At 33.7% G+C, this 27,431-nt stretch overlaps 3 protein-coding genes across 8 annotated transcripts; 1 reads left to right on the top strand and 2 right to left on the bottom strand.

The window, feature by feature from the left end:
* The first annotated feature begins 365 nt into the window (after window positions 1–365).
* Window positions 366–4,967, top strand: LOC129311651 (probable pectinesterase 68). The gene is made up of 5 exons (XM_054954038.1): window positions 366–659; window positions 755–944; window positions 2,245–2,451; window positions 4,377–4,615; window positions 4,720–4,967. Exons 1-5 carry the CDS (start codon window positions 427–429, stop codon window positions 4,874–4,876), a joined length of 1,026 nt encoding a protein of 341 aa, XP_054810013.1. The 5' UTR covers window positions 366–426; the 3' UTR covers window positions 4,877–4,967.
* Window positions 4,968–6,837: 1,870 nt separating this feature from the next.
* Window positions 6,838–11,200, bottom strand: LOC129311652 (peroxisome biogenesis protein 19-1-like). Its single transcript, XM_054954039.1, has 5 exons — window positions 11,010–11,200; window positions 10,875–10,923; window positions 10,501–10,783; window positions 8,839–9,155; window positions 6,838–7,191 (listed from the first exon to the last, which is right to left on the bottom strand). Exons 1-5 carry the CDS (start codon window positions 11,050–11,052, stop codon window positions 7,146–7,148), a joined length of 738 nt encoding a protein of 245 aa, XP_054810014.1. The 5' UTR covers window positions 11,053–11,200; the 3' UTR covers window positions 6,838–7,145.
* A 771-nt stretch (window positions 11,201–11,971) lies between these two features.
* Window positions 11,972–26,014, bottom strand: LOC129311884 (uncharacterized). 6 transcript variants are annotated; one of them, XR_008593417.1, is made up of 2 exons: window positions 25,431–26,014; window positions 11,972–14,017 (listed from the first exon to the last, which is right to left on the bottom strand). XR_008593417.1 is itself a non-coding variant. In XM_054954365.1 (2 exons), the coding sequence occupies exons 1-2, from the start codon at window positions 25,811–25,813 to the stop codon at window positions 19,798–19,800; spliced, it is 516 nt and encodes a 171-aa protein (XP_054810340.1). In that variant the 5' UTR covers window positions 25,814–26,014; the 3' UTR covers window positions 19,608–19,797. The 6 variants fall into 6 exon arrangements, 3 of the variants coding, with proteins under 3 accessions (XP_054810340.1, XP_054810342.1, XP_054810341.1); XR_008593415.1 differs by having other exon boundaries at window positions 11,972–14,028; XR_008593416.1 differs by having other exon boundaries at window positions 11,972–14,046.
* Between the last annotated feature and the right edge of the window lie 1,417 nt (window positions 26,015–27,431).

The following is a 27,431-nucleotide window of genomic DNA, read 5'->3' on the forward strand; positions in this document are numbered from 1 at the left end:
ACTCAATGAAGAATAAAAAATTAAAGTACGACACAAAGAAAATCTCAAAAAAGACACAGTAACAAGGTTGAAATTTGGTGCTGCCAGAAATCACGAGGCAAGATATAGGTTCGTAGCTAGCTAGGTTGCAATGTGATATATATATATATATCCCAGAAGGTAATGACCCACATGTGTAATCTTTTTGCGCAAATGCCAGCCTATCAAAGAAAGATTAGCCATATATTTAACTAAAAAGCGATAAAAGTAACCGTTGGAATGGCTAATCTTCTATGACATAAAATTGGAACATATGCCTACAACCATGTGTGTGTGTGTATAACTGTCACAGTGTGTCTCTTTCTTCTTCTTGTATTGTACTGTTACTCTCTCGTCGAATGTATATATAATATACATCTCATACGCTCTCTACTAAATCTGATCCTTATGGCTTTTCCTTGGCCTCTCTCCTTCTCTGTTCAACTGCTCTTTGTTTACACTTTCTCATTGCATGCACTATCTGCAACGGTCACACAACGGGTGGGACCCACCGGTAATCGTGTGATCACCGTCGATGTCAACGGAGGAGGGAACTTCCGGTCGGTCCAAGCCGCCGTTGATGCTGTCCCAGACAACAATAGAGTGAACGTCACTATTCAAATCAGCGCCGGATACTACATGTAATATATATTTATATATATATATATATAAACGCACAGTTAAGTTGGTTACTAGTATGGTTCTGATCTTCTTCTGGGTGAGTGTTGATTTGCAGAGAGAAAGTGGTCGTGCCGGCGACCAAGCCGTACATTACGTTTCAAGGAGCTGGGAGGGAGAAGACGGTGATAGAATGGCATGATCGAGCCAGTGATCTCGGACCCAGTGGACAACAATTACGTACTTACAGAACAGCTTCTGTGACTGTTTTTGCCAACTTTTTCTCTGCGAGGAACATCAGCTTCAAGGTACGCACTTAAACCATTCAGTGTCATAGGTATACATATCAGTGACTTCACGTAGATAATTATAGTATACGGATTCTCTTCTTGAATATGGTTTAACAGTTTAACTAGTGGACGACAATCCAAGTGAGTTCATATTTGAAGAAACATCGTAAGTACGTCATGCATTAACTATCTCTCCTCTTGTACAAGATCCTAGGATCTTGTTGAGTATTGGCTCCTGGTTTGAATGCCTCTTTAGGTGGACCGAGCTAACTTGGAGAGCCAGAAACCATGCATATACTTGGAAACAGTAGGAATTTAGAGTCCAAAAACATACATCTAGTGACGATAAACGTAGGAATCGGGTTACAATTACTAATCTCGGATAAGTTGCATTGTAGATACAACCTTAGAGACAGGGGGTGAGGGAAGCAGAGGGAGTATTTTCTATTTTCTTTAACGGGAGAATAACATTCAAAGCAGAATTTATTACAATAAATTCATTAGTTTTGCATCACATATTGTCTTATAAAAATACGTTTATATTGTTGCTAAAAGCTAAACTTTGTTAAATTTTTAAGAAAATCTTAAAAAAAGTACAAGTTAAAATTTGGCTTTTACCTTTAATATATATGCGTTTAAAAAAAAACAATATTCGGTACAAAATTAAATGGCCCTTACTACAAATTTTTTTTTTTTTTGAGATGGTGTTAAATGTCATTCTCCCTTCTTTAATTATATGTCAACATTGAAAAACCCCACACCCCATATATTACAATCATGATATTTAAGTAGTTACAATAACTGCTTGGTAAAACTAATATCCTGATTATTTAATTAAATGAATAATTATTTAATCCCAATTTGAGCCTCTTCTCACTTCACCCAATTCATCAAAGGTGTAATTGAACAAAGACAATAATTCTTGTTCAGATCTATTACTACTCATCAGTGTTAATTTTAGGACAAAGTTTTGATTCTGAATATATAAGGTAAAAATGTGGTGGTTAATTTTTTTTTCTCTTCAACTTTATCCCCCTTGATTGCAACAAGTTGTTGGCATAATCTTAATTTCCATACACCACTTCATTATAGACATTAATTCCAGTGAAGAACCAAATTGAAAAGTTATATGTACTATTATGAGAGTTCAAAATATCAACTATCATCCTATAAAATCATGAAATTAATTAATTTTACCTTATATATAATTAAAATTGAAAGAGTATAACGTGATATTGATACGTAAGAAGCATAGTAGCTAGAGGTGTTGTGAAGTTGAAGTGGATTCATCAGTTTTGGGGCGGCGTTGTGGCTGCAGAATACAGCGCCGGCACCGATGCCGGGAATGGAGGGGTGGCAAGCGGCGTCGTTTAGGATATCAGGGGACAAAGCGTACATGTTGGGATGTGGATTCTACGGAGCACAAGACACTCTCTGCGACGATGCTGGACGACATTACTTCAAGGATTGTTACATCGAAGGTTCCATTGATTTCATCTTTGGAAATGGCAGATCCATGTACAAGGTACCTATATACTCTCATTGGACTTTGTTGAAGGTGTTCGGAACATAGTGGGAAACTAAATATAAGCATTGATCTTTTGACAAATATTAGTTCACCACAATAAGTGAAACTAGCACATTCCGCTCTATTAAAAAATAATATGTACTCAAGTATCAAATATGGATAATTAAAGTTTCATAAGTTATTACTTTCTCAGTTTAAAAATGTAAAGTATTTTTAATTGAATCTCACCCTCAATAAAATAGTTATATATTTTCAAATTAATTATATTTTTTTATATTTTTTCATACTTATCCTTATTAAATACCTTATAATAAATAAAAAGTCATTATCAATAGTGACACTTTAAAAAAAAGGTAATAATTACATCTTGAAAAACTAAATATATTTTACATTTTTTAACATTTAATTATTTAAAAAATACCTTATATTTTTAAACGGGGGGAGTATTATTTTTCAACATCATAGATTATAGTCCTCCTCTCTTTTGGTTATAATTAACTTTAATTCCCTTCACTTCCCAATTATGTAACCTTTTCTCCATCAAAACACATGTAAAATATTAGAAAATTAAGTGGTAGTTTAATTTTAAAACATATTGATAATAATATAGGGATAATGACAGAGAGATCTCAAAAAGACTAATTAATTCAAGTTAATTAGGTTCCAAGTCAAGAATTTGCAATACAATTTCTTAATTTTATAACTCCAATGTGATGAATTTACAACTTTTATTCTAAATTTTAATAAAAAAATAAATTATTTTATTCTTTAACCATGTTAAAATTTAAAAAAAAAATTATAAATTTATCACAAATACAATTATAAAATTGAGAGATTGAATTATAAATTTTTAAAGTTTGACATTTGATACTTAACTTAAATTAATTGATTATTTTAGGACCTTTTTGTCATTATCCCAATAATATATTCTTGAGGAAAATATATAATTTTTTAAAACCGCATTTGGGATAAGCTAAAATTTATTTCATTTAAAAAAATCAATTTTGGCCATTATTGACTTGCTACTTTGAAGGGTAGAATTATCCAATCAAAATTTATTTTCAAAAAAATTATTCAAACATCCTCAATTTTATTAAAATTATTTTTTAAAAATTTATCCAAATATCATCACATTCTAATAACAAATTTTTTGAATTGAAATTCAAACACATCCATAGGTTATAGTCCTCCACCCTTTTGGTGATAATTAATTTTAGTTCGCTTCACTTCCCAATTATGCAATCTTATCCCTGTCAAAACATCTGTAACATATTAGAGAATTAAGTGGTAGTTTACTTTTAAAACATACTGATAATAATATATTCTTGAGGGAAATACATAATTTTTTACAACTATTTGATGCGTAACATTACAGATCATGAGTAATTTTATAAAGTTTGTTTATAGTTAGGCTTTAAAGAAAACAACACAGTATCATTTTTTTTTTCTCCTTAATTTCACGAAGCTCAAACCCGCGATTTTACTTAAGGAGGTTCAAGTCATTCCCACCCTAAGGAAATTATATGTGATTTTTAATAATACAAAACTATAAACATCAATCCTCTTAAAAATAGTACGCACATTTAGCTTTGGTGTGGATGAAAGAAAAAATAAAAAGAAAATATGAAAAAGAGTAAACTAAGACGAGAATTTTTTTAAAAAATAGTAATTTTTTTTATTTTTAAGAATTTGTTCCTCTTTATTATTTTCCTCTTCATCCAAATGAAGAGTTAATATTTGATTGTGCCTTTAGAGAACAGTGCCTATGTGTAATAAAAAAAAAAAAACCACACACATAAATTAATATTGAAATTTAAAAATCATGTGTAACTTTTTTTCCTGGTATAAAAATCACGTGTAATTAATATCACAAATGTACTGGTAAAAATAAAGCATTAATATCACAAATAGTGGTGGTGCAGGATTGCGAGCTGCACTCTATAGCAACAAGGTTCGGGTCAATAGCAGCCCAAGGTCGAAAGAGCTCAAATGAGAAGACAGGCTTTGCTTTTGTAGGATGCAGAGTGACGGGTACTGGGCCAATTTATGTGGGCCGAGCATTGGGCCCATATTCAAGAATCGTTTACGCTTATACATATTTCGACGACATTGTCGCTCATGCTGGTTGGGATAATTGGAATCACGACCAAAACAAAAACAAGTAAAAAGCCCCATCCCTCGCTCTCTCCCTCAATGTATATATATATATATATATACATATATTGTAATCTATGCTTATTTCTGTGTTTCTATCTGCACATTCAGGACAATATTCTTTGGAATTTACAAGTGCTGGGGCCCAGGAGCCACATCATTGCAAGGGATCTCATGGGCCCCAGAGCTAGATTTCAAATCTGCCCATCCATTTCTCGCCAAGAGCTTCATCAATGGTAGACATTGGATACCAGCCTCTGATGCTTAGTCTAATAATAATGTGTGTTAGTGTGTCTTTGCTAGCATCTCTGTACCTGTTTAGGACTAAATACTACAATAGGCTTCATATCTTCTCATTACACACATTTTTTATTCTAACTTTCCTGTCTATTGATTTAATGGAGGGGAAAAAAAAATACAAATAGGTTTTAAATAAAAGACTTATTACTAAAAAAGGTAATGAACTAAACTCTTCCAAAGGAAGGAAGTGGGGAGCAGCATAAGAGCCCACTTTGCCAAAAGATCAGCTTCAATATTGTCCTATCTTCGAATGGATCAAAGGTCTCTAGAGTCCAATCTCAATAAACTATATGATGGCACTCAAGGATTAGATCCCAATTGTCATGCATGTCAAACTATACATGCAATAAGTTAAATTATACAAATATATTTTCAAGCTACTGAAATAGTTAGACTATAAATGCATAAAAGACTACATATATAATTGAAATGAAAATTCTATCCAGTGTCTCAAGGCTTTTATAATATATTAACTTAAAGGGGCCGAAAATATATAACCCTTTATTTCACTAAGAAAAAAAAAAAAAGTTAGGGGGGCCATAGCTCCTGCTGATCCACCTGTCTCCACCCCAAATTATTCCCATCTCTAATTAAATTCATAGCTTCTAAAGAATCACTTCTCAAGCTCACATTTATGTGCCCTTCATCCCAATTTTTTCAGAGACCAATAAGACATGCTTACAGTTCAGCCACGAGAGAATCTACCCCCAGGATTCTAAACATGAAAAACTTCCAGTAGAGTCATGAACTCATGATTGTCTTTCATAACACCCACACAGCTCGTAGCTATATTCAGATGAGAGTAAGTCCCATCCACCTGGTCATTAACTCAACCTTCTTGCATCCTATTAAGGATTTCACACCTCCTTCATGATACCTTGAATATTAACTTGTTTCAGATTGAGGCGTGCCTCATTGTAACCCAACACAACATAGCTTTGACTTTGGAATAAATTTGATGACAGACATAATCAATATTTTTGAAGTGTTTTTCATTCCTCTGTTTTTCAAATAAGCCAACACATAACAACAAAGACCTCCTAATATTCTTCATCTTGCCCCACAACAGCATTGACATTCAAATAACATCAATTCCGCAGTTTGGAATTACTAATTGAAGGCTTGGTTTGATGATAGAGATCCACAAAAATTTAATTTCCTCACAATCCAGAAGGACATAAAGAGAATTTTCTACATCATGATTACACCGAATAAAAGAGGTCAAAACACTCATACCTCTATTCATTCTAGCTTCATTTGTCATAAGCTTATTATGGAAAGTTAACCAAATGAAGGACTTGTACTTTTGAGGAATTTTCAATTTCCAGACTCCATTAAAATGTTAAAATGCAGTAAAATCTTAAAGTCCTCAAGTGTCATTTATGACAAGTGCAAAAAAAACAAAAAAAAACAAAAAAGAAATCGTTACTTGACATACCTTTTGATTTACAAGCCAACTTTCTAAATTTACTAGTTAACTTCTTAAATTTACATGTTCAAAAATACTCAAGTCTACTTATAACTATAATAGTTTGACTCATAAATTTAGAAAGTTAATTTGTAACTTGTCACGAGCAGTTTCATTTTCTTGCACTTGTCATAAATATAATAGTTTGACTCATTTCCTTGCAGTTTAAGATCTTGAAACTTCATCATTATTTAACAAATTCATGAAACTTATTAGGAAATAAGTCTCTTATTTGGAGCCCATCCATAATTTTTCCTAAATTTAAATCTCCATATCCAAAAGCTGCATTAATTATTAAACTCAAAATTGAGTCAAGTTGAAAGTTCTAGACAGATTATCTTACTTCTTACTTAAAGGGAAACAAATTTCGCTCTGCACTAATTTTTTTCTATTCACAAGATTCAAAATCAAACCGTAGGCATATATACAAATATCTACTAAGTCTATAAGAAATGGAGAAATTTCAGTTAAAAAGGCAATACTTTCAAAGAATCGAGACCATTATTTGTAGACTTACCACCTTGGTTCATAGAAAATGATTCTATACAAGCGCTCTGAAACTGTTCCTTTTTGATCCTGTCCCCTTCTATGCCCATGTAAACTTAAAACTGTAAAATGACAGGAGGCTACAGTATGATTTCCTCATTACTTCAAAAACTTAGTGGAAAAAAACTTCTGCTGCAAAACAATCCAATTTTCCTCACAAAGTGATAAACGATATCCTTAAGGATCTATTAATCATAGACGTGATACAAGGCCCCATAGACCTTCACATTATAGAACAGTTTGGCTGAGATTCGAGCATTTCGGGTGATCTGCAAAAAAAAAGGGGGGGTGACATCAGTTAATACGCCCACATTTAACAAGTATTACAGCAAAAGATTTGTAACAACGAACTCTACACACTACATCATTATATACTCCAAAGAAGACAATAAACTAATGAAATTGATTTCGGCACATCAGAGATTGGTATCTGTGAGAGAGAACTTAGTATCAGATTATCAATTCAAAAGTAGAACTGTATAATTACGGGAAGACTACACAGGATACTTGAATTTTCATGAGCAATTCACCCCACATTTTGGACTGTAAGCCTGTAACAAGTTCTTTCTTCTTCTTTTTTTCTTTAAAAAAATAGATTGATATCAACATTAATATTAATATTCAACATAAAGTATAAGATTTATAGCAAATTGTTCACAAGGATTGTAAAAAGTGACATAATTTTCAACACCATGCATTCCACAAGGCCTACTTAGTGGTCAAAGTATTACAAAATAGTTCAATTAAGTTACCCGTAACAACTGATTTTAATAACCTAAATGATAAATTTTCTTCTTGTTGATTCGTGACTACAGATTCTACAAGGTCAAAAGTGTCACCAAACCAAGCAAAGAAGCGAACAGTAGAGATATCAAACAGATGCACTATATAATTTTTTTTTTTTTCTTAAACGAAACTTCAGGAAATAAGTAGTGCATTCTTATAGTACAAGATAAATGCTACAACTGAAAAATCTCAGGGTCAGCCATACACGGACTTAAGTTGAGGTTTTCATGTTTCTAAAAAGATGCAAATGTGACTTGAGGACTTGTATAATGAAGGCAAAAGCACTCTTTCGCCGTCAACTTTAGGGGCAAGTTTCATTTAGCCCAAATGCCTTAACCTTACTGAGTGGAAAACAATGATATTGGGCCTGTTTGATTACATAGTTTCATAACAGTTTTTTGTTTTGATAAAAAAAAAAAGGGAAAAAACCTATTTGAAAATGTGTTTTCCATTATGAATTCAGAAAAAAAAATGTTGTCATGAAGTACTAAAAAACTCGAACATCTTGTAGATGTTTCATTACTTTTTGATCTCCAAAACTAAAGAAGAGTCATAAAATATCACGTTTTCATTAATGACAATTATATTAATAAAATAAATTATTCTCTCACCTTTTATTTCACTAATTTAGATATATTTTCAAAATAATAAATCAAACAGATATTTTCATTTTTTATTTCCAAAACTTGTTCTAAGAAACTGCTTTACATAACTGTTTTTTAGAATATAAAAACAGAAAATAGAATCAAACAAGCCCATTATTGCTCCCTGAAAAAAGAAAGAAAAGAAACAGCATAGTATGAGAGCAATGGAAGGAGAGCTTTGGGTGAAAGATGCAACATGGAATCATTTTTTGCTACCATTGCTAAAAGATGGACTTGGTACTTAAGAAAATAATGAAACTTTTTAAAAGATGCAACCTGAAATTCAGTCAAATACATTAGTTTGGGATGAAATTGAGGCTTGACTTGAGAAAATTGGAACTAAAAAATCAATCAATGCATGTTTGAAAATGGATACTGGTCTGAATTTTTAATTTTAAGTGCTAAAGCTAATTGCTGCAGTGCAATGGAGACCAACAAATAGAAGAAGCTTCCATTTCCAACAAACTGCAGACTAAGCACACTTACAGCTGGCCAAGACTGTTCAAATCAAAATCAGGAGCAAGCTCTTGAACAATGTCACTAGGTGGCTGTCCACATTCTTGCATTTTCTGCATGAGCTCAAAAATCTTGTTGAAATTTCCAGGATCTTTCTCATAAACTTCATTAAGATTCTGTATCAGCTCATACTGTTGTGAATAACGTTCAGATTCTTCTTTGCTTAGGCTACTTTTATGCTCTTCCAGCCACTTTGGATATCTTTCACCTATCTCTTTCATTGGTTCATGAAGAATCTCCTTAGATAGAAGTTGTTGCATCATGGTCTCCACGATAGAATCCATGTCCTACACATGTCAATAAAATTAATGTCCTAATTCTGAACAAAAATGTTACAGTGTTATTATGATGGTAAGGAATAACAGATGAGTACAAAAAGAGATGAAGCAGGGATCACATAGTTAGCGACTAAGATATAATAGAATGGGTTTGCCAGCATATGGGGACACACTACATGGTGAAAGCCCTGTTAGAAGAAACAAAATGGCATTGAAGAGAAGACTCATATAGTAATATCCCTTCTTAGATAAAGAAGGAAAGATTTCCAGGTTTCACTGTTTGCTTCAGTCAGATATCATATACTGATTGCTTTGACAAGTGAACCTGAGAAATATGTGCATGAATATAGCTGAATCTCCCAAGTCATATATGATTTCCTCTGCTATCATGAATGGAATTCCCAACTTGTGCACTTAATAATTAATCAATTCTTCCAGATAAGCTCATCACTATTACAATACAAGGGAAGTGAGAGCTAGTAATTAAATGTGATAACCCTCAATTTGAATCATTTGCAATCACAAACATACACATTTTAACATATGGTATAAGTAAAGGCAATTCATTTGGAATAATTATTTTATACCTCCAAAAGGCACAGAAAGACAAGAAGAATGCTTAAGTAGGAAGGTCAACAGTCCAAAGATTCAACAGCATGTAATGTAAAAATACAATAAGTAATGCCAGCTTTAACTATTCGATCCAAGTAATGCAATGTACTGTAGTTTAGCAGAGCCCTCCCAAGTGAATAAATAAGCCCGAGGTGTTACATAAGAATTAGATTATGACAAAGCAAAAAACAGTTCCATATCACATCCTAACTCAAATCTGCAGTGAGTCATGACAACTGCACCCATTTTTATTTTGTCAGTACATGGGAAATTCTAAATGCAATCATAGAGGATGAGTATTAAAGAAATAAAAAGACCATATAGAGACATGAGTCAACAACATCCTTATTGCAATTGTTTCTTCTATTCTCCATGCTAAAGAGTTATCTTTCGAATTTCTAAGCAAAATAAGAATTAATCATATCTACCATAGAAGACACTATACCTTCGGAACATCCAATACAGTAGACAAACTACATGACACATGAGTGACAAAACTTCTCAAATATCCCGTTCATGGACAACAATATTGATCAAATCCTCTAATCTGTACAGTTTCTAATTCTAAAGTCTTGTTCTTTAACATGACCATTAAGAAGAAGCAAATCACACGTGCCTGAAAAATTCATCATTCGTATTCATTTCATAGTTGTAATAAAATTCAAAAACCTCATCTTATCACTCAAATTGCTTACGCTAGCACGCCCCCAATTATCTTATCCAAGATGACAAGGAGGGTTACCTGAGACCCAGCAAGGTCCTCAAACTGCTTCAACCAATCGTCCACAACTGGATCCTTACTCAAATCATCCTCACCAGGCTTCGACCCAGACACAAATTCAAGTCCCTTAACAGCCTCAACTGTCTGCTCTCTGAGTTTGTCGAGCGCCTCCGATACATGGGCATCCTTGGAAACCTTTTGTTTTCCCTTCTTACTTCTCAAATCAGGTAAACCCATGCCCAGTCCTTGAACTCCGGAAGGCAGAGGAGGATAATCCTGTTTCTTCTCAGTTCCTGCTCCAGAACTACAAGCAAAAGAAAGCGAAGATTCAGAAATATAGGCACGAATAGCACGTCATCAACACAAAGGCAGAGCAAAATGAAGAAAATAGGGACCTTTGAAGGGTAGAACTGACGTTCAAGTTCTGGAAATCATCCAAAGCACCTTAAAAAAAATGAGAAACAATCTTTTGAGCCAAAAACGAAATTGGAAGTGTCAGAGATAGGAGGAAAGCAAGAAAGAGTTCATACTATCGAGGAGTTGGTCCAAGTCATCGGCGTGATTGTCGGCCATGGTTTCACGAACCTGGCCTCCCCCTCGTCGAAGGCAAAATAAGGGAGAAGCAAGCTGCAAAATCCTGAAATATCCGGCGGCGCTGCCGACGTGGGACAATATAGCATCTTGGTTTTCGTTAGACGGCAACCAGATCCAATGATTGCGAATTAGCGACTTTGGAAAACAAGGCCATTCAATTCTATTTATAAATTATTTTCATTAATCTTATTAATATTAATATAATAAAAAATAAAAAATAAAAACAAACCATATAAAATTTTAAATATAACTTTAAAATAAAAATAAATAATAATATTATATTATATTATATTATTTTTTATTCTTATCTGTTCTCTCTCTTATTTCTCAAGAATAATTTAAAAATTTTAATTTAAAATAAAATACTTCTATTAATTAATGACTTATAAAATGAACCTACTTTTAAAAGATGATTAATATATAAGATTGAAGGAGTATTTATTAATAGAATTTCTAATAAAAAATGATAATAAATTTTTTTTAAATTATATAAATAATAATATGATCTCTCAAAACATCATACTCCTAATGAAGTCTTTAAAAACCTTTTTTGTCAATAATTTTTATAATGAAAAGACTATTTTATCTTTGCTGAAAATAACAAGCCCTCCAATGACAAATTTTGTTTAGGGATTACAATTTTTGTTCAATAAATTGTAAAAATTGAACAAAAAATTATAATTTATTAAGTATAATTTTTGTATTGAAAAACAAATTTCAATCATAACTTTTATTTAAAAAATTATAACTTTTGTTATATGAATTGTAAAAATTGAATAAGAAATTATAATTCGTCAAGTATAATTTTTATTATTGAAAAATAAGTTTTTAAAATAATAAACCTCATTCACAACTTTTATTTAAAAAATTATAATTTTTTTAAAAAATTATAAAAATTAAATAAAAATTATAACTTATCAATAAAGGTAAAATGATATTTTAAATTTAAAATTTATCAATAAAGAGGTTCCAATAAACTTTGGTGGAATTATCGTATTTTGAAGGATCGAATTATATTTATATAATTTGGAGGGGTATTATTATCATTTTGCCAACTTCTAAACTCTACCATGTGTCCTTAAAAAAAAAAATGCTGCGATTTCACGAAGCAACATCAAATTTTAGTTATGCTGTATAAAATAACTTAATTAATATATTTTGAATTTTAATTTTCTGATATTTTGCCTAATTTTCAGATTCTGTAACCCAATCACTTCAATCCTGACTTTCTAACTTCTTATTTTAAAAAAAAAATATATAAAGAAATTCTTACTGCCGAAATTTTTTAAAAAAGTTAAAAAATTTCAATCTTCATAAGTTAAAGTTATCCGAAAATTTTTCCAACATTATAACTACCGTGGATCTGAAAATTTCTTGACTACCACAACTTCCAGCTTCTTATTTTCAATTTTAAAATTCAATTTAAAAATTAGAATAAATTTTAATTTTCATAACTTCCACACTTAATTATTAAAGGCTACTTCCATTTATAGTTTTCAAGCATTCCTCACTTTTAACTTGGGTAAAGGAATAAATTTGGCCATATATTATTTTTCTAGAAGTATCTGGTTGTCTAAATTATTAGGTGATGTGAAATAAATTATCAACTTTAAAAAAAATGAAGCATTCAATAGCTTCCTCTTAACTTCACCTAATGGACATTATGTGAGGCTCACAATGATAAGTGACATTTCAAAGGCACTTCACATCAGCATGTGTAAAGGTATAAATTTAGTTACGAATTATTTTTCAAAGAACATTGGGTAACCTCTAATATAAAAAACTAACCATCCAAAACCTTCTCATAAAATTTGACTAAACACCATTTATTTTTATACTTATGAGACTTATAAGGCGTTAATCTCCTCAATCTTCTTGCCTTCGTTATCAATTTTAGCTCAAGAAGAAAAGGTTCGAAGAGCGATTATCTAAAGATATGCACGAAGACAATGCCAACAAAGTATAAGAAATAATTCGTGGCTAAATTAAACTAAAATCAAGCTTCTTCTACACGTCATAAAATCAAGCTTTTATTTCATTGGCATCATTCTCGTGAATGTCTTCAGATAAAAACTCTTTGAACCTCTTTTTCTTAAGCTAACACTGAGAACAAAGGTGAAAAGATTGGAGAGATTGACATATTGTAGAGTCATAAGTATGAAAATAAATAGTATTTGGTTAAAATTAAAGGGAAGGTATTGGGTGGTCTGTTTTTTTTTTTTTTAATAGTAGAGGCTATCTAATGCTCCTTAGATAGTAATTTGTGGCCAAATTTGCACATTTATACATGCTGATGTGGAGTGCCCTTGAAGTGTCATGTGTTGTTGTGGGCCCCACATAATGTCCATTTGGTAAAGTCAACGGCGAGCCACTAAATACTCCGCTTTTTAAAATTGATGATTTATTTCACACCACCTGATAGTTTAGGCTACCAAATGCTCCTAAAAAAATAGTTCATGGCCAAAGTTTCTACTTTACCCTTTTTAACTTGAATGTGACTGTCTTTGAATGTTAATAACATATTTTAAATGTGTAAGGTCTCCCTTACTAGTCCATTCTTATTTTTAATACTTTTTGGTAATCATAGGATTGAACCTAAAAAATTACCCTACCATGATTAATCATTTTCAAATCACTTTTTAATTCAATTGTATTCTTTCATAAATTGAGATACTAGTTTTCAAACTATTTAAAATTATTTCCTGAGGATAACAATTAGTCCAAAATAGAGTTCAAGGTAATTGCAGAAGTATGGGATACCATTTTACATAAAAAAAACATTCAAAGAAAATTTAGAAAATCAAGATAGCATGAAACAGAAGCAGGCGTCGCATTGTGCTCCTCTCTATGTAACGTGTTGTGGCGTGCTACATAAAACTGACAGCAATATTGCTGTCATTTAACGGCAATGGGGGCCAACTCCTAACATGCCTCATTTATCCATCTGACATCCGACTGATGCAAAATAAGTGTCTACATAAAACTCTTTTCATACATTAGCTAATGGCACGATCGTACTCCTAAATAATTTCACACAAAGGAGTTGGACATTCAAATTTATTTTAACAATTTTCACATTACTCAAGGTGTCTAAAACCTAACTTTTATGCGAAAAGCTATAACTAATACTTAAAACACACTTAATGGACCCAAGACTGCCTATGCAATAACCATATGCACAAAATAACTTCAATATATTATTTTTAGCTCACAATCCCTTAATATCAAAAACAGATGTGGAAGATCCAGCATTGCATATAACATTATATCTATACTCAAATAGAAATTTTGATTCATTGCAATACTCACATTGAATTTAGGCCTTATAGAAAGTTCTAAAGATGACATAAAAATTTCAGGGAGCAAAAATACAATGAATTAGTCATGTAAATCATGAAGTACAAGTAATTATCAAAATATGTCCCTAATTGGCAATATCGTACTCATTACACAAACTTTAACCTAAAGGAGGAGACTTTACAATAGGAATAACTGATTTCTAAACCTTGTAACTTTTTCCTTTTTGATAACTGGGCTAGAGCTTATAAAATGTTGAGAGAGAGAGAGAGATGTAAGTGCCACCATTTAGTAATTAAGGTTCCTCTATCCTATGCAATTGCTTATTAATTGACACTTTTAAAAACAAAGCACATAAATGAGGCATGTAATCACATATAACACTATTTCACAGATAAGTCATGTTATTCATATAAATCATCATATCTTATCTTTCCATAGGTCAAATCATGAGGCACATTATCACAATACTAACAACTATATGACAATGGCCAAATCAAATATACAATGCACATTGTCACAATAATAACAACCATGTGATAATGACCAACTCCAGTATCACGATTTGCCACAAACTTAACAGCCATATGATATATTAGATAATATGCATGATCAAACTAAATATCCTCCTAATAAATTTTGATTGAAACCATATGTTATCAATTAAATAGGGCTTTATCCATGTGAATGGACTGTCCAAGATCACCAATTATGAGAAGCAACTTGGCCAAGGTCACTACCCTCACTCTTGGACTATCACTTCTCCCATTCTCAAATCCCTAGGGATCGTAAACCCTAAGTTAGTATCCTTGACAAATAGGTGGAGATAACTAGGTTCGAGCCCCTCGACAAATAATGGGATAATTTCTCGACAAACATTGGGACAGTGGCTATTTCTTGATTCTAACAGTAGGTAGCCAGGCTAACTTTTAATTCCAATGATATGCAGCCAATACCACGTGAATTTCATCACTACTCCTCTCTCTATGCAAATTCTCACCAATATGATCATGCAATCACTCATGCTCATATATAGCATGTTATCAACTCACAATAGCAAGCTCATTTTCATATATTCATCAAGCTTTACATGTGAGCATAGTGTGTAATTCCATATCATTCTATCACAATTATCAACACATACGCCTACATATCATCATTGCATCATATAGATATACCATCATAACATTCCATACATCATAAATTCATTTCTCATGCTGTCATCATATATTCACATCATATTGTTTACAATATTGCATTATTACTTTTCTCAAATATGTAACAATTTTTCCCAACAACACATAACTATTCCTTATCATGTTATAATTAAAACTCATCATAGCCTCATTTATGTTTTTCCAAAACATGCTACACATTAGCCAATAAGAAATTTCATCTGTTCTTGCTAATCACATATAATTTAGCAATTTAAATCAATTAACATATAACTATGCAAAATAGATTCTCCCGATTACTTAAAACCTTCGAGTAGTCAAAGGTTTACCCTCTAATATTGCTTCTAAAGCTTGACCTTAAGCCAAGTTCTGTACAAGGGATGATTAATCTATAATTAATCAAATCCACAATCATCAATATTGCCGTTTACAATGTCTTAATTTTCTATTTCAATACTTTAAATATTCCAAAGCCCTTATGTCTAACATTTAAGCCCAGCCATTAGGCTTATTAACTCCCTTTAGCTCTCATGGGCTTCATTAAACTTTCAAACCATCATTAATGGCTCCTAACAAACTCTAACTTCTCCATTTATTTCAAATTTTTAGGCATTAATACCCTCCCAAGTATCAAAACTTTTAAACTTATAAATTTTAGGTTTAGATACCTTAAACAGCTTCTATTAGCTTTATTTGATCAATAGGTTCAAATCTATAACCTCTATGAACTGAAAATTATTTTTCCAACACAAGGTCTGACTCAAAAATCTATAGAAATGGAAGAGAAAAAAATATTAAGAACTTACCTCAAGTGATTGGAAGCTTCAAAATGCTCCTAAAGCTTTGAATCTTCAAGCTCTAGTAGAGTCTTTAGCATTCTCCTTTGTCCTCTCGCTCAAAACCCCCTCTCTCTCTCTATTTTTTGAGTCTAATTCATGACTTATTACTATAGAATTTTGTTAGTGCACCATGGCGCATGTCCCCACGTGCCATAGCATGTGGACAGAGAGGGTTTCTTTGCATTTCTATGACGCATGTACTGCAGCATATGGTACAAAGCCATCTTCCTTGATTTTTCTCCCATTTTGAAGTTTGGGTGACCCAAACTCATTTTGGATTCATATTTAGGGCTAAAAACATAACCCAAAATACTTGTTAGTCTGCTTTGTCCACACACCATACTAATTCTTATTTAATTATCCTTAATTAATTCGATTAATAAGAGGTTTGAATTTTTAGGATGTTACAAAATGCTTGTTGTATTTTACATACTTGAGGAGGCTGCAAAGGGAATTGAGTATTCGCAAGGGAAAAGGTGGAACAAAAAAGGGAAGAAAATCAAAGCATGTTTCAATATGCAAATAGGGTGGACAAATTGTTGATGCTATATTTGACATTGGAAAGTTTCGAAGATGGGATTCAAGTTCCTCTCATGATGTTTATCATTAGCAATGTGATTAAAGTCCCATTTGGTTACTAGAAAGAAATTGGAATGGATTAAGAAAATAAAGGTAAAAATAAAGTGATCAAAAGGGATAAATAAGTACATTCATAAAGAGGAAGGGTAATTTAGTTTATGGAATTGGGAATAATGATTTATGAGGTTTTTGGAAGGTACAATAATTCTTACATTTATAATTATATTAATAAGTTTCATCATACTTACCATAAGAAAAGTGTGATTTAGTTCATTTTTATCTTGATTTTTCAATCCATTTCATTCTAATAACCAAATGGATCTAAATGCATTTGGAGACCCAAATATTATTTTGTTAAAGCATGATGTAAATAAAATTAGCTTGCTCAATGGAATATTAGTAGTAGTATTCATTTTGTGCTATATACATAACATTTCATAAGTAATTTCCCTCAACACATACTCATTGTAAGCAGTTTTTGAAAGTGCTATTCAATTTGTTGCAATAATATGCTTTAAGGTTTTTATATCCTATGATATTGCTATTGCAGAAGAATGTGTTTGGCAAGAACAACATAGAAATAGACCTCAAGAATAAGAATGGAATACTTGAAATAAGTCTTTTGATAGGAAGTTGGTTTTTTTGACATGCAAGCATAAGGTTCTCCAACAATAAACTAAGTTGTCTTTCCTCATTATGGCTAATGCCAACTCAATTCAAGACGCTTTAAGTGAAAAGGTTTCACCTCATTAGTTATTCTTTATCAAAACTCAAAAGTGAAACCAAGTTATTTGATGAAAATCATTATTGTCCTCATATTGATTTTAACTCTTTTTGGATAGTGGCTCAAATTAGGAGAGTAGATTGAAAAAAGAAGATAAAGCATGAGAGAAGATTGCTATAAGATTAGCAATATTATTTGGTAGTGAATGTTGGACTTTAATGGGGTAACAAGAGCATAAAGTTGAAGTGCAAAGATAAGAATGTTGAGATGAATGTGTGGATATGCACATAAAAACAAAATTTGAAATGAGCACATACGAGAAAAAGTGAGTGTCACACCTATTGAAGGAAAAAATGATAGAAAATCATTTGAGATGGTTTGGACATATGCAAAAAAAAAAACTATGGTGGGAGGCACCTGCGAGGAGAGTAAAATAGATAACTTTGAGCCTTATCAAAAAGGATAGATGAAGGCCAGCTATAACACTTTTGAAAGTTGTTGATTGAGATCTTTTAATTAACAATATTTCTAAAAGCCTACTAAATAGTAGAGCACAATAACATTATATAATCCATGGAGTTGACCCTACTTAATATGATAAGGCTTGTTGTTGTTGAGGCAATGGAAAAGGTCGAGTGGTTGTGATTTTGAGGATCATTCATAATTATATTGGTTTAAGTGAAGTAAATCATACTTTCTTAACATTTTGAAAAAACAAATGCATAATATGATTTAATTATTTATTTTAAATATATGAACTTGTTCATTGTGGATTGTGGAGGCATTATTTTTAGAACATATAGGTTGATAGCAACAATAGAGATGAAGTTCTTAAGATAAGAGATGAGTTACACTGATTGTTGAATAATGTATTAAACTGTGTTGTATGTTGTATGACTTTTGTCATTATATTTTGTGATATTTTTTTGGCCGAAGCATTGTGATATTATTAAATTTTAGGTTATGTATTGTGATTTTCCTTTATAATAATGCAATTTTATATATTAACTCATATCTTATTATTTATTTAGATAATTACTTTTCATTTAACATCTAGGCATCATACAGGACATATGCTAGTTTATAGATAAAAACAAGAAATAAAATAATATCTATTTTTAACTTTGTAGACGATATAAATAATACTCCCTTTGTTAAAAAATATAAGACATCTTTAATCGAATCTCACTTCTAATAAAGTAGTTACCTACTTTCTAACTAACTCTATTTTTTTTATATTTACGCCTATTAAACACCCTACAATAAATATAAAGTTATTATCGATAGGGGTACTTTTGAAAAAAAAGGCAATAATTACACCTCGAAAGACTAAAAATATCTTATATTTTTAAACTTTTAACTTCCTAAAAAATACCTTACATTTTTAAATAAAATGAGTATTATTCATTGGTTTATTGATATTTTATTTAGGGTTAAATGAAAAGAAAATTTTTAGTCAAAAGCAATGTCTAAACTTTTGATGGCTGCAATATTATCTCAAAAGTTTTAAAAATGGTATAACATTGCCTTATAATAATTTTGACTAACATTGATTGTTTGACCAATGTTATCCTATAATAACGTTTAACTAGAGTTAAAGGGTAATTTTATTTATAAATTTTTTCTGAAAAGAATAATTGACATCGTAAACTTTCAATTAGGATAATATTTTTTTTTATAAAAGCATTTGTCAGGATATCCACTACTACTCTTATAATAGCCAAGTTTCTTCCTTGCACGTACTAAATTGGGGATTTAAGATTTAAATCCTTTAAAGTTGGGATTAGTAAATATAGGTGATTTGTTTTTGGTATTTTTAATTATTTTATTATTATTTTTAAATATAAAATTTTCTCTCTCCTTTTTTTTAAGAAAGGAAACTTTACAGAAATTCACCAATCCTAAAATTTAAATCCCTATTCTAGTGCTCGCAAGGAAGAAACCTAGATATTATAAGAGTGATAGCGAATGTCCTAATAAATGCTTTTATACGTATTAAAAGTCATGCCACTTTATACATTAATTTTTTTTGAATAGATAAGGCAGGCCAAAGCCTGAAGGAAAAACAAACAGTTAAGTAAAGTTAGAAAGGAAATAAACCCAAAACAAACTAAGCAATCCATAGCTTATCCACAAGAACTAGATCACTGCATTCAGCAGGAACATTTGCCAATATAGTGAGATTATCACTTTCCAGGTGAGCATTCTTGGCCAACCAGTCCGCGACCCTATTTGTTTCACGCCTAGCAAAAACTAGTTTGATGTTAGAGTTAGATAGTAGGAAGTCTCTTGCTGAATTGATTTCAGCACACATTGGGTGTTCATCATCAACACCGGTTCTAAGAAGAAATATAGCCTCAGTAACATACGAGCAGGTGGTAACTTGACTGATATTAAATTATTGGCAAACTTCAAGACCAGAACAGATAGCTTGAATTTCATCTAATACACTAAGCAGAAACCCCAGCGAGTGTTTAAAATCCAGAACCCAATTTCCCTTTTTGTCACGTATGACTCCTCCACATGCCGCATGCCTTTGGTTGTCAACAGAACCATTGACATCCATTCTAAGAGTATTGCCTGGCAGCGGGGTCCAGTGGGTGAGGGTGGAATCCTCACATTAGAATATTTTGTGTTTGTATTTTCCCTGCACTACAGACTCCCTTAGCTTGTAAAGGCATTGGAATTTCAGGTCTAAAGGTCTTGTATATTTGTCTTCCATAGCTTTCTTGCACCTAGCCTTCCAAAGTAGCCAGCAACTATGACTAAAAACTATAAACCATGGCCATTTGCTGAAAGTTACATTTCCAAAAGAGTTTGTTATGTTATTCCTAAGCCAACCCTATAAACTCATGTCAAAAAACATAGAAGAGAGATTACGGTTAAGTTAATGGTTCCAGAAAATTTTTGCCTTATAGCAATCCCTCAAGATATAAATAACACTCTCTTCACAGTTACACTAAAAAACATAAGTGTTTCTCTCGACTAAACCCCTCTTGACTCTCAGAGAATTAGTGAGGATCCTCTCTTGAGAAGCTTGCCATAGGAAGAATTTAATCCTTTCTGGAAGGGACCAGTGCCAAAGTTTCTTTAGGAAGCTATTAGGCAGGCCTCTATCAGGATGATGGATAAACTGATAAGCTAACTTCACAGAGAAAGAGCCATCTCCAGACTCCTGCTAACAAAACACATTCGGGTTATTTCCTATTGGTACACGAACATTGAGAATTTTATTAACAACCTCTCATGGGAGAAATAGAAGGCATTTGTTTACATCCTATATTCCAGAGGGCAACACAAAATCAGCAACAGTATCGATAGGATTAAGGCTACTCTCATTGCGTGTTACATAGTGGATTAGAGCTTGGTCTAGAGGCGACCAAAGATCCCACCAAAACTTAGTGTTTCGCTCGTTATTGATTTTCTGACCCACACCTACTTTGAATGTTTCCTAAACATCGCAAATGCTATGTCAAGTTACAGATAACCTCCTCTTTCTGATGACAAAAGGCATGTTGTTCTCTCCACACTTATATTTAGTCCTTAGGCATTTAACCCACATCACATATGATTTCGTGATTAAGGCCCAACAGAGTTTCATAATGAAAGCAGTGTTCTGGCGTTTAACATCTTTAATGCCTAGCCCTCCTTCTAGTTTAGTCTGTTTCATGGTATCCCAAGTAATCAGATGGATTTTCCTTTTTTCTAGTTGTTGACTCTAAAGAAAGATTTGATAGAGTTTCTCTACCTCCTTCAATACCCCAAATGGTAAGAGATTTGTTTGCATGTGATACGAGGTCATAGCAGATAGAACGGCCTTAATCAGGGTAGTTCTCCCTGTTATGCTTAGGAATCTGCTCTGCCAGAAGGAAAGACGTTGATGAACCTTTGTGAGGATGGGTGAGAACATTACTTTAGTGACTCTTTTATGAATTAGTGGAATACCTAAGTATTTCCCTGAATATAAAGTAAGGCCAATACCCAATATGTGGCTGAGCTCCAAGCTTCTATTAAAGTAGACATTTTTGGAGACAAAGATCTTAGATTTTAGTAAATTAGCTCGATGTCCCAAGATAAAATAAAACCTGTGTAAAACATCCCTAACAAGAGCTGCTTGAGAAGTGGAGGCTTCACAACAAAGGATAAGGTCATCGACAAAAAAGAGGTGTGAAAGGTGGGGACCATTGACACTGAATTTGATAGGTTTCCATCTTCTATTATTACACTCTCTTTGAATTAGTTGTCCAAGTCTTTCCATACATAAGACGAATAGATATTAACTCGGAGGATCGCCCTGTCGTATTCCTCTTGTTGGAGAGAAAGCTTCAGTTTCTGTCCCGTTCTAAAGGACCATTGTAGTGGCTGTAGAGATGTACTTCATTATTATATTGATAAAGGAAGGTCCCAGACCCAAGCTTGTAAGAGTGTCCTCTATAAAAGACCATTCTAGACAGTTCTAGGCTTTTTTCAGATCAATCTTCAAAGCCATATATCCTTTCTGTCCAGATTTATACCTTATAGTATGAAGAGCCTCCTGTGCTAGGATAATATTGTCATTGCTATGCTGACCGGGGATGAACCTGTATTGGTTAGGTAAGATTAAATGGTCAAAGTGCACACGTAGTCTGTTGGCAAGAATTTTGGTCACTATCTTGAGGCAAACATTGCACAAAGAGATAGGTCGGAGATCCTTCAAGGAATTAGGAAAATCAACTTTAGGGATAAGCATGATATTGGTCTGGTTGTATACCCTAATCTTATCCGGGTCAAAAAGACCTCTTTAACAAACTGGCATTTTGGGAGCCCAGTTAACCTCTTTCTCTTGTCTCTGCTATAAGAAACTATATCATCCGCAAAGAGCATACATTTCGGGATTTCCTCTTGAATATGTTCCGTCAAAACATTTAAAATCAAGTTGAACAAATAAGGACTCAGAGATGATCCCTGATGTAGTCCAATCTTTATAGGAAAATCCTTTGTTTGACCACTAGGCGTTCTTATACTAGTTTTTACCCCCTCATACATCGTTGTATGGCTTAATATAAGCAATCCGTACTCCCTTTTTTTTCCAACGCTTTCCAAAGCACTTCTCTGGTATACGGTCATAAGCTTTTTCCAAATCAATAAAAACCATGTGTAGATCTTTATCTTTACAACGATACTTTTCCATTAATCCCCTTATAGATAAATCGCCTCTGTAGTTGATCTACCTGGCATAAACCAAATTGATTCTCAGAAATACTTGTCTCCAATCTCAACCTTTGCTCAATTACTTCTCCCACAAATTTCATTGTGTGGCTCATGAGTTTAATCCCTCTATAGTTAGTACAATTTGAATATCTCCTTTATTTTTATAAATAGGAATTAATGTACTTCTCCTCCACTCATCAGGCATTTTCTTGGACCGTAAATCACATTAAATAACTTAGTTAACCATCTCACCCCTTCTTCACCTAAACATTTCCACGCTTCGATAGATATACAATCAGGTCCGTTAGCTCTACCATTTGCCATTTTCTTAAGAGCTTCCTTTACCTCCTTATCACGTATTTTTCGATAGAATGACAAATTTTGTTCTCCTTCACCAGTTAAAAATCCTCCAAGTTACTAGATGAATCCTCTCCATCATTGAAAAAGTTTAGAAAAATAAGTCTCCCATCTATTTTTAATTTCATCATCTGTAACTAAAATTCTTCCCTCTTCATCCTTAATCACCTTACCTGTTCTAGATCTCTTGATTTTCTTTCCCTACTCTTGGCAATCTTATAAATATTTTGCTCTCCTTCCTTCGTCTCAAGGTTCTTATAAAATTCTTCAAAAGCTTTGGAACGAGCTTCACCCACAGCTCTCTTAGTTTCCTTCTTAGCCATACGGTACCTCTCCCAATTTCCTCATTGTTACACAAATGTATGGCTTTAAAACAGTCTTCTTATACTTGATTTTGTCCTGTACACTATTATTCCACCACCAAGACTCCTTATCTCTCGGACCAGAACCTTTCGATTCTCCCAAACTACTTTTGCAACCTCCCGTATCTTTTTAGCCATATCCTCCCATATGATGTTAGCACTTCCCTGAGAATCCCAAATTCCTTTATCCAAAAGATTTTTCTTGAAAATATCTTGCTTCTCACCTTTTAATTGCCACCACCTAATCCTTGGTGTTACTACTTGTCGACGTTTTGGATTTTTACTCATAATACACACATCAAGGACTAGGACCCTGTGTTGTGTCGTTACAGCATCTCCGGGATCACCTTACAATTTTTACAAAGTTTTCTATCTGGTTCCTAACCAAAAGAAAATCAATCTGCGACCTTGAGGCTCCACTTGGGTATGGAACAAATGCGCAGAAATACCATCCAGCCTTGGGGCTTTAAAGGCACTAATAGAGAAAGCCATATTTTTAATTTCAGTGTCAGATACCTCTCGCTGAATTGCACAAATCTGAAATAACTAAAAGAGGAGGAAAGTTTGTAGGCCAAGATGTGACAAAGTGAAAGGTAGTTTTAAAGGAATATGGTTGAAGAAGTCACTTGCCATGTTCTGCAGGATAGACTGATCTGAATCATCTCCCTGTTCATTTTGAAGAGCATCTATATTATTGTGCTTGTGCCATGCTTTGACTGAGGCATGAAAAATTTTAGAATTTTTATCCCTTCATTGAAGCCACTTGCAGCGAGCTTTTTGGAACTAAATTAACTCTTCCTAGGCTGCGAGTTTTTGATATTTGGTCCAAAGCTTTTGTTCGATATGGAAAAGACCAGTCTTGTTCCTTGAAAGTCTTGATCTGTCAATACCTTCTAACCTCCTAATAATTTCCCTTTTCCATTTCGGAATGTTTCCAAGAGTTTTATGATTCCACTCATCAGCCTCCTGTTAAAAAGAAGTAAGACTATCAAGCCATGATTTGCCAAACTAGGCATTCTTGACTAGGTCCCCAAAACCTTCCTCTAATGCCCAGGCTGCATGATATTTAAATGGGCTCCTTCCATTAGCTTCATCACCATTGACCTCATCCGCAGTCATAATAAGTCTATGGTCTAATTTGAATCTCAGCTGATGGAAAACTTTAGCCAGAGGGTAAGTTTCCTCCCACAAACTATTGCAGAAGACCCAATCTAGACGTTCATGAACGTCTCTTCTCAGCCATGTATATCAGTCTCCCACAAAAGGTAACTCAAACAGCTTTAACTCTTGAATGCAATCTAGAAAATAACTCATTCTTGCACATTAGCTAGACTACCCCCTAAATTTGTCCTTAGGGGATAGAAAAGAGTTAAAGTCTCCCAAAACTATCCATTCACAATTGATAGAATCGGCAAGAGCTTTAATCGATGCCCAAAGGTCCCTATGTCTGAGATAGTATGGTTCCCCATGTACAAAGGTACAAAGGAACGTGTCAGAGTTTGCCTTATTCTGAATATGACATATATAGAAGTTGGACGTTGGAGGACAGATAGGTAATAGAAACGACATTTGAATTTCAAAGGAGCCAAAATACTACCCACATAGCTAGTTGCCTCTACCCGGATCCAGTTGCTAAATCCTAAAAATCTAACAATTTTATCTGCTTGGTTGCCGCTTACTCTTGTTTCAAGAAGGCAAAGTACATCAATCTTATATTTTCTAACAATGTCTTTGATAAGGCCCGCAAAATTCCACTTCCCACTCCTCTACAATTCCAGCTCACAATAATCATTAAAAAATAATGATAAAAGGAAGTGATAACAGCAGAGCTTACACATCAGAGATAGCCTCTTGAGATTCAGGTTTCTCTACCGGCATTGTGCACGCCTGATTTCCAGGCACAAGCTGTGCATAATCTTCCACACTGCCTTTTGTTGATCTGGGTGGGTCAGGAGGCTTTAAGTTGTGGTTCACGGATAACAACCTATTTCTGACATGAACTGTAGGAGGTAGAGTCAAATTAGGCAAAGAAGTAGCCTCCCCGACTTTATTATGTATGCCAACAGTGGACTGAGAATTCTGGACTAGAATTGGGCTCGAAGAATTTGAGCCCATTTTGCTAACAGAGCCTTGTATCACAACATGCTGTCTGAGACTTGTATTAGGATGACCCACACTCTCTTCTGGTCCATTTGGATGTGGAATGGGCTTAGGCATGCACCCCTCACTATTAATCAATAAACCTTTCTACTCTATTGCTTAGGTAAGAGGTTCTCCTTCCCCAGCATTTTAGGGCTTGACCTAGGAAGATTGTGTGTATGTATCCGAGAAGCAAGGCTGCCACTGGTCTGGTTTATCTTGGGGTAGCTTAAAGCCTTTCTTATTTCCATCTCTGGTTGCCTTATGGAAATATTTGTCACACCATTATTTTCCTTCTCGATGAAATGACTTCCATCAATCTCTGCCATTTCGTCCATATCTAGGTTGGCGATCGCAGCAAATCTCAACTGGTGTAGGTGTGTGCTACCTTTATTGACAGCAGTCATCCTCTTCCCCTGATCTTTCTGTAGCTCCTTTGGGTATTCCCTCCTCAAAAACTGATGCTTTGTAGATCAAGGGTCGATCATCCAAGTACCAAATATCTCCCCCGAAACCGGTGGCTTGTTTTTCAACGGGGTGTTGGTGTCAACTGAAGGACTCTTTACTATCGGTGATTTGAACACTTGAGAGCTTATGGACCTCTGCCACGAACAGTTTTCCTTCCTATGTCCATAATGTCCGCATTCAAAACACACCAAGTTCAAACCTTCGTAAATGACGTTAAATAATTTGCAGGCACAAATAACTTGAGGGACCAGACATTTTTGTAAATCAAGCTCAACACAGATCCTGGCAAACCTGCCCCTCTCTGGTCTTGCTAAAGCCAATAAAGAATCTGATAAAGTATTCATGTCTACCTTGAGCGTTCGTCCTATACAATTCCCCAGCCAACTGATAAAATTTTTATTATAGCAATGCATGGGAATATTAAGAATTCTCACCCAGACTGCCACTCTACTTAAAGAGTTATTGAAAGGATCGAAATAAGAAGACCATTTTTGTACCAGAACATAATGGTTGGATATTACCCAGGGACCTTCATGAAAAACCCACTTGTAATGTATCGTCCAGTTATCCTTATCCAAGAAACGAACAGAATAGTAGTTATTCGGTAAATCCACAATTTCAAAGCTAGTGAATCCCCATAGTCTCTCAAGACGAGCTCTAAATTCCGCTAACATTAACCTTTTACCCAAAAGCGTGATCACTAAGGCATTATTCCATGGTTTGCACCACTCTTGAAATTCCTCCTGTGTGATAGGCACGATTGGATATATCTTCATGAGCTCCTTCATCTCCTCAGAAGGTTTTGGTAATTTCCATTCAGGGTCCTGTCCTCATGCATCAGCGTATCATCCTCATGAATGTAGTCGTTGTTTGCTACTCTGTTGAAACCCATTGGCGAGGCTTTATAGGAAACTTTCTGATTCACCGGTGTACTCTGAGGTGTACAGCAATCAATCTATATGCCTCTGGTGTACCTGTGATTCCATTATAGCTTGGGGAGTTTTGCTCCCAGGTTCTGCTTTCTGCATTTTTTCTGGTTCTTCATCATGGTCATTCATTTTCTCATCCATGCAAGAATCTAGGATTTTGGAACGAGGTCCCCTTTCTCCTTATCTTGCCCTATTTTTTTTTGCTTTTTTCCGATTAGCAGAAGTCACTACACTAGAAGGCTGATCAAGAGGCACCTTTCGGAGGCCAGAGTCTTCCATCATGTGAGGAAAACACAAAT

The sequence above is a fragment of the Prosopis cineraria genome, unplaced genomic scaffold (genome assembly GCF_029017545.1).
Source record: "Prosopis cineraria cultivar Desert tree isolate PC_DT_omini unplaced genomic scaffold, ASM2901754v1 PC5, whole genome shotgun sequence".
NCBI classification, from domain to species: domain Eukaryota; kingdom Viridiplantae; phylum Streptophyta; class Magnoliopsida; order Fabales; family Fabaceae; genus Prosopis; species Prosopis cineraria.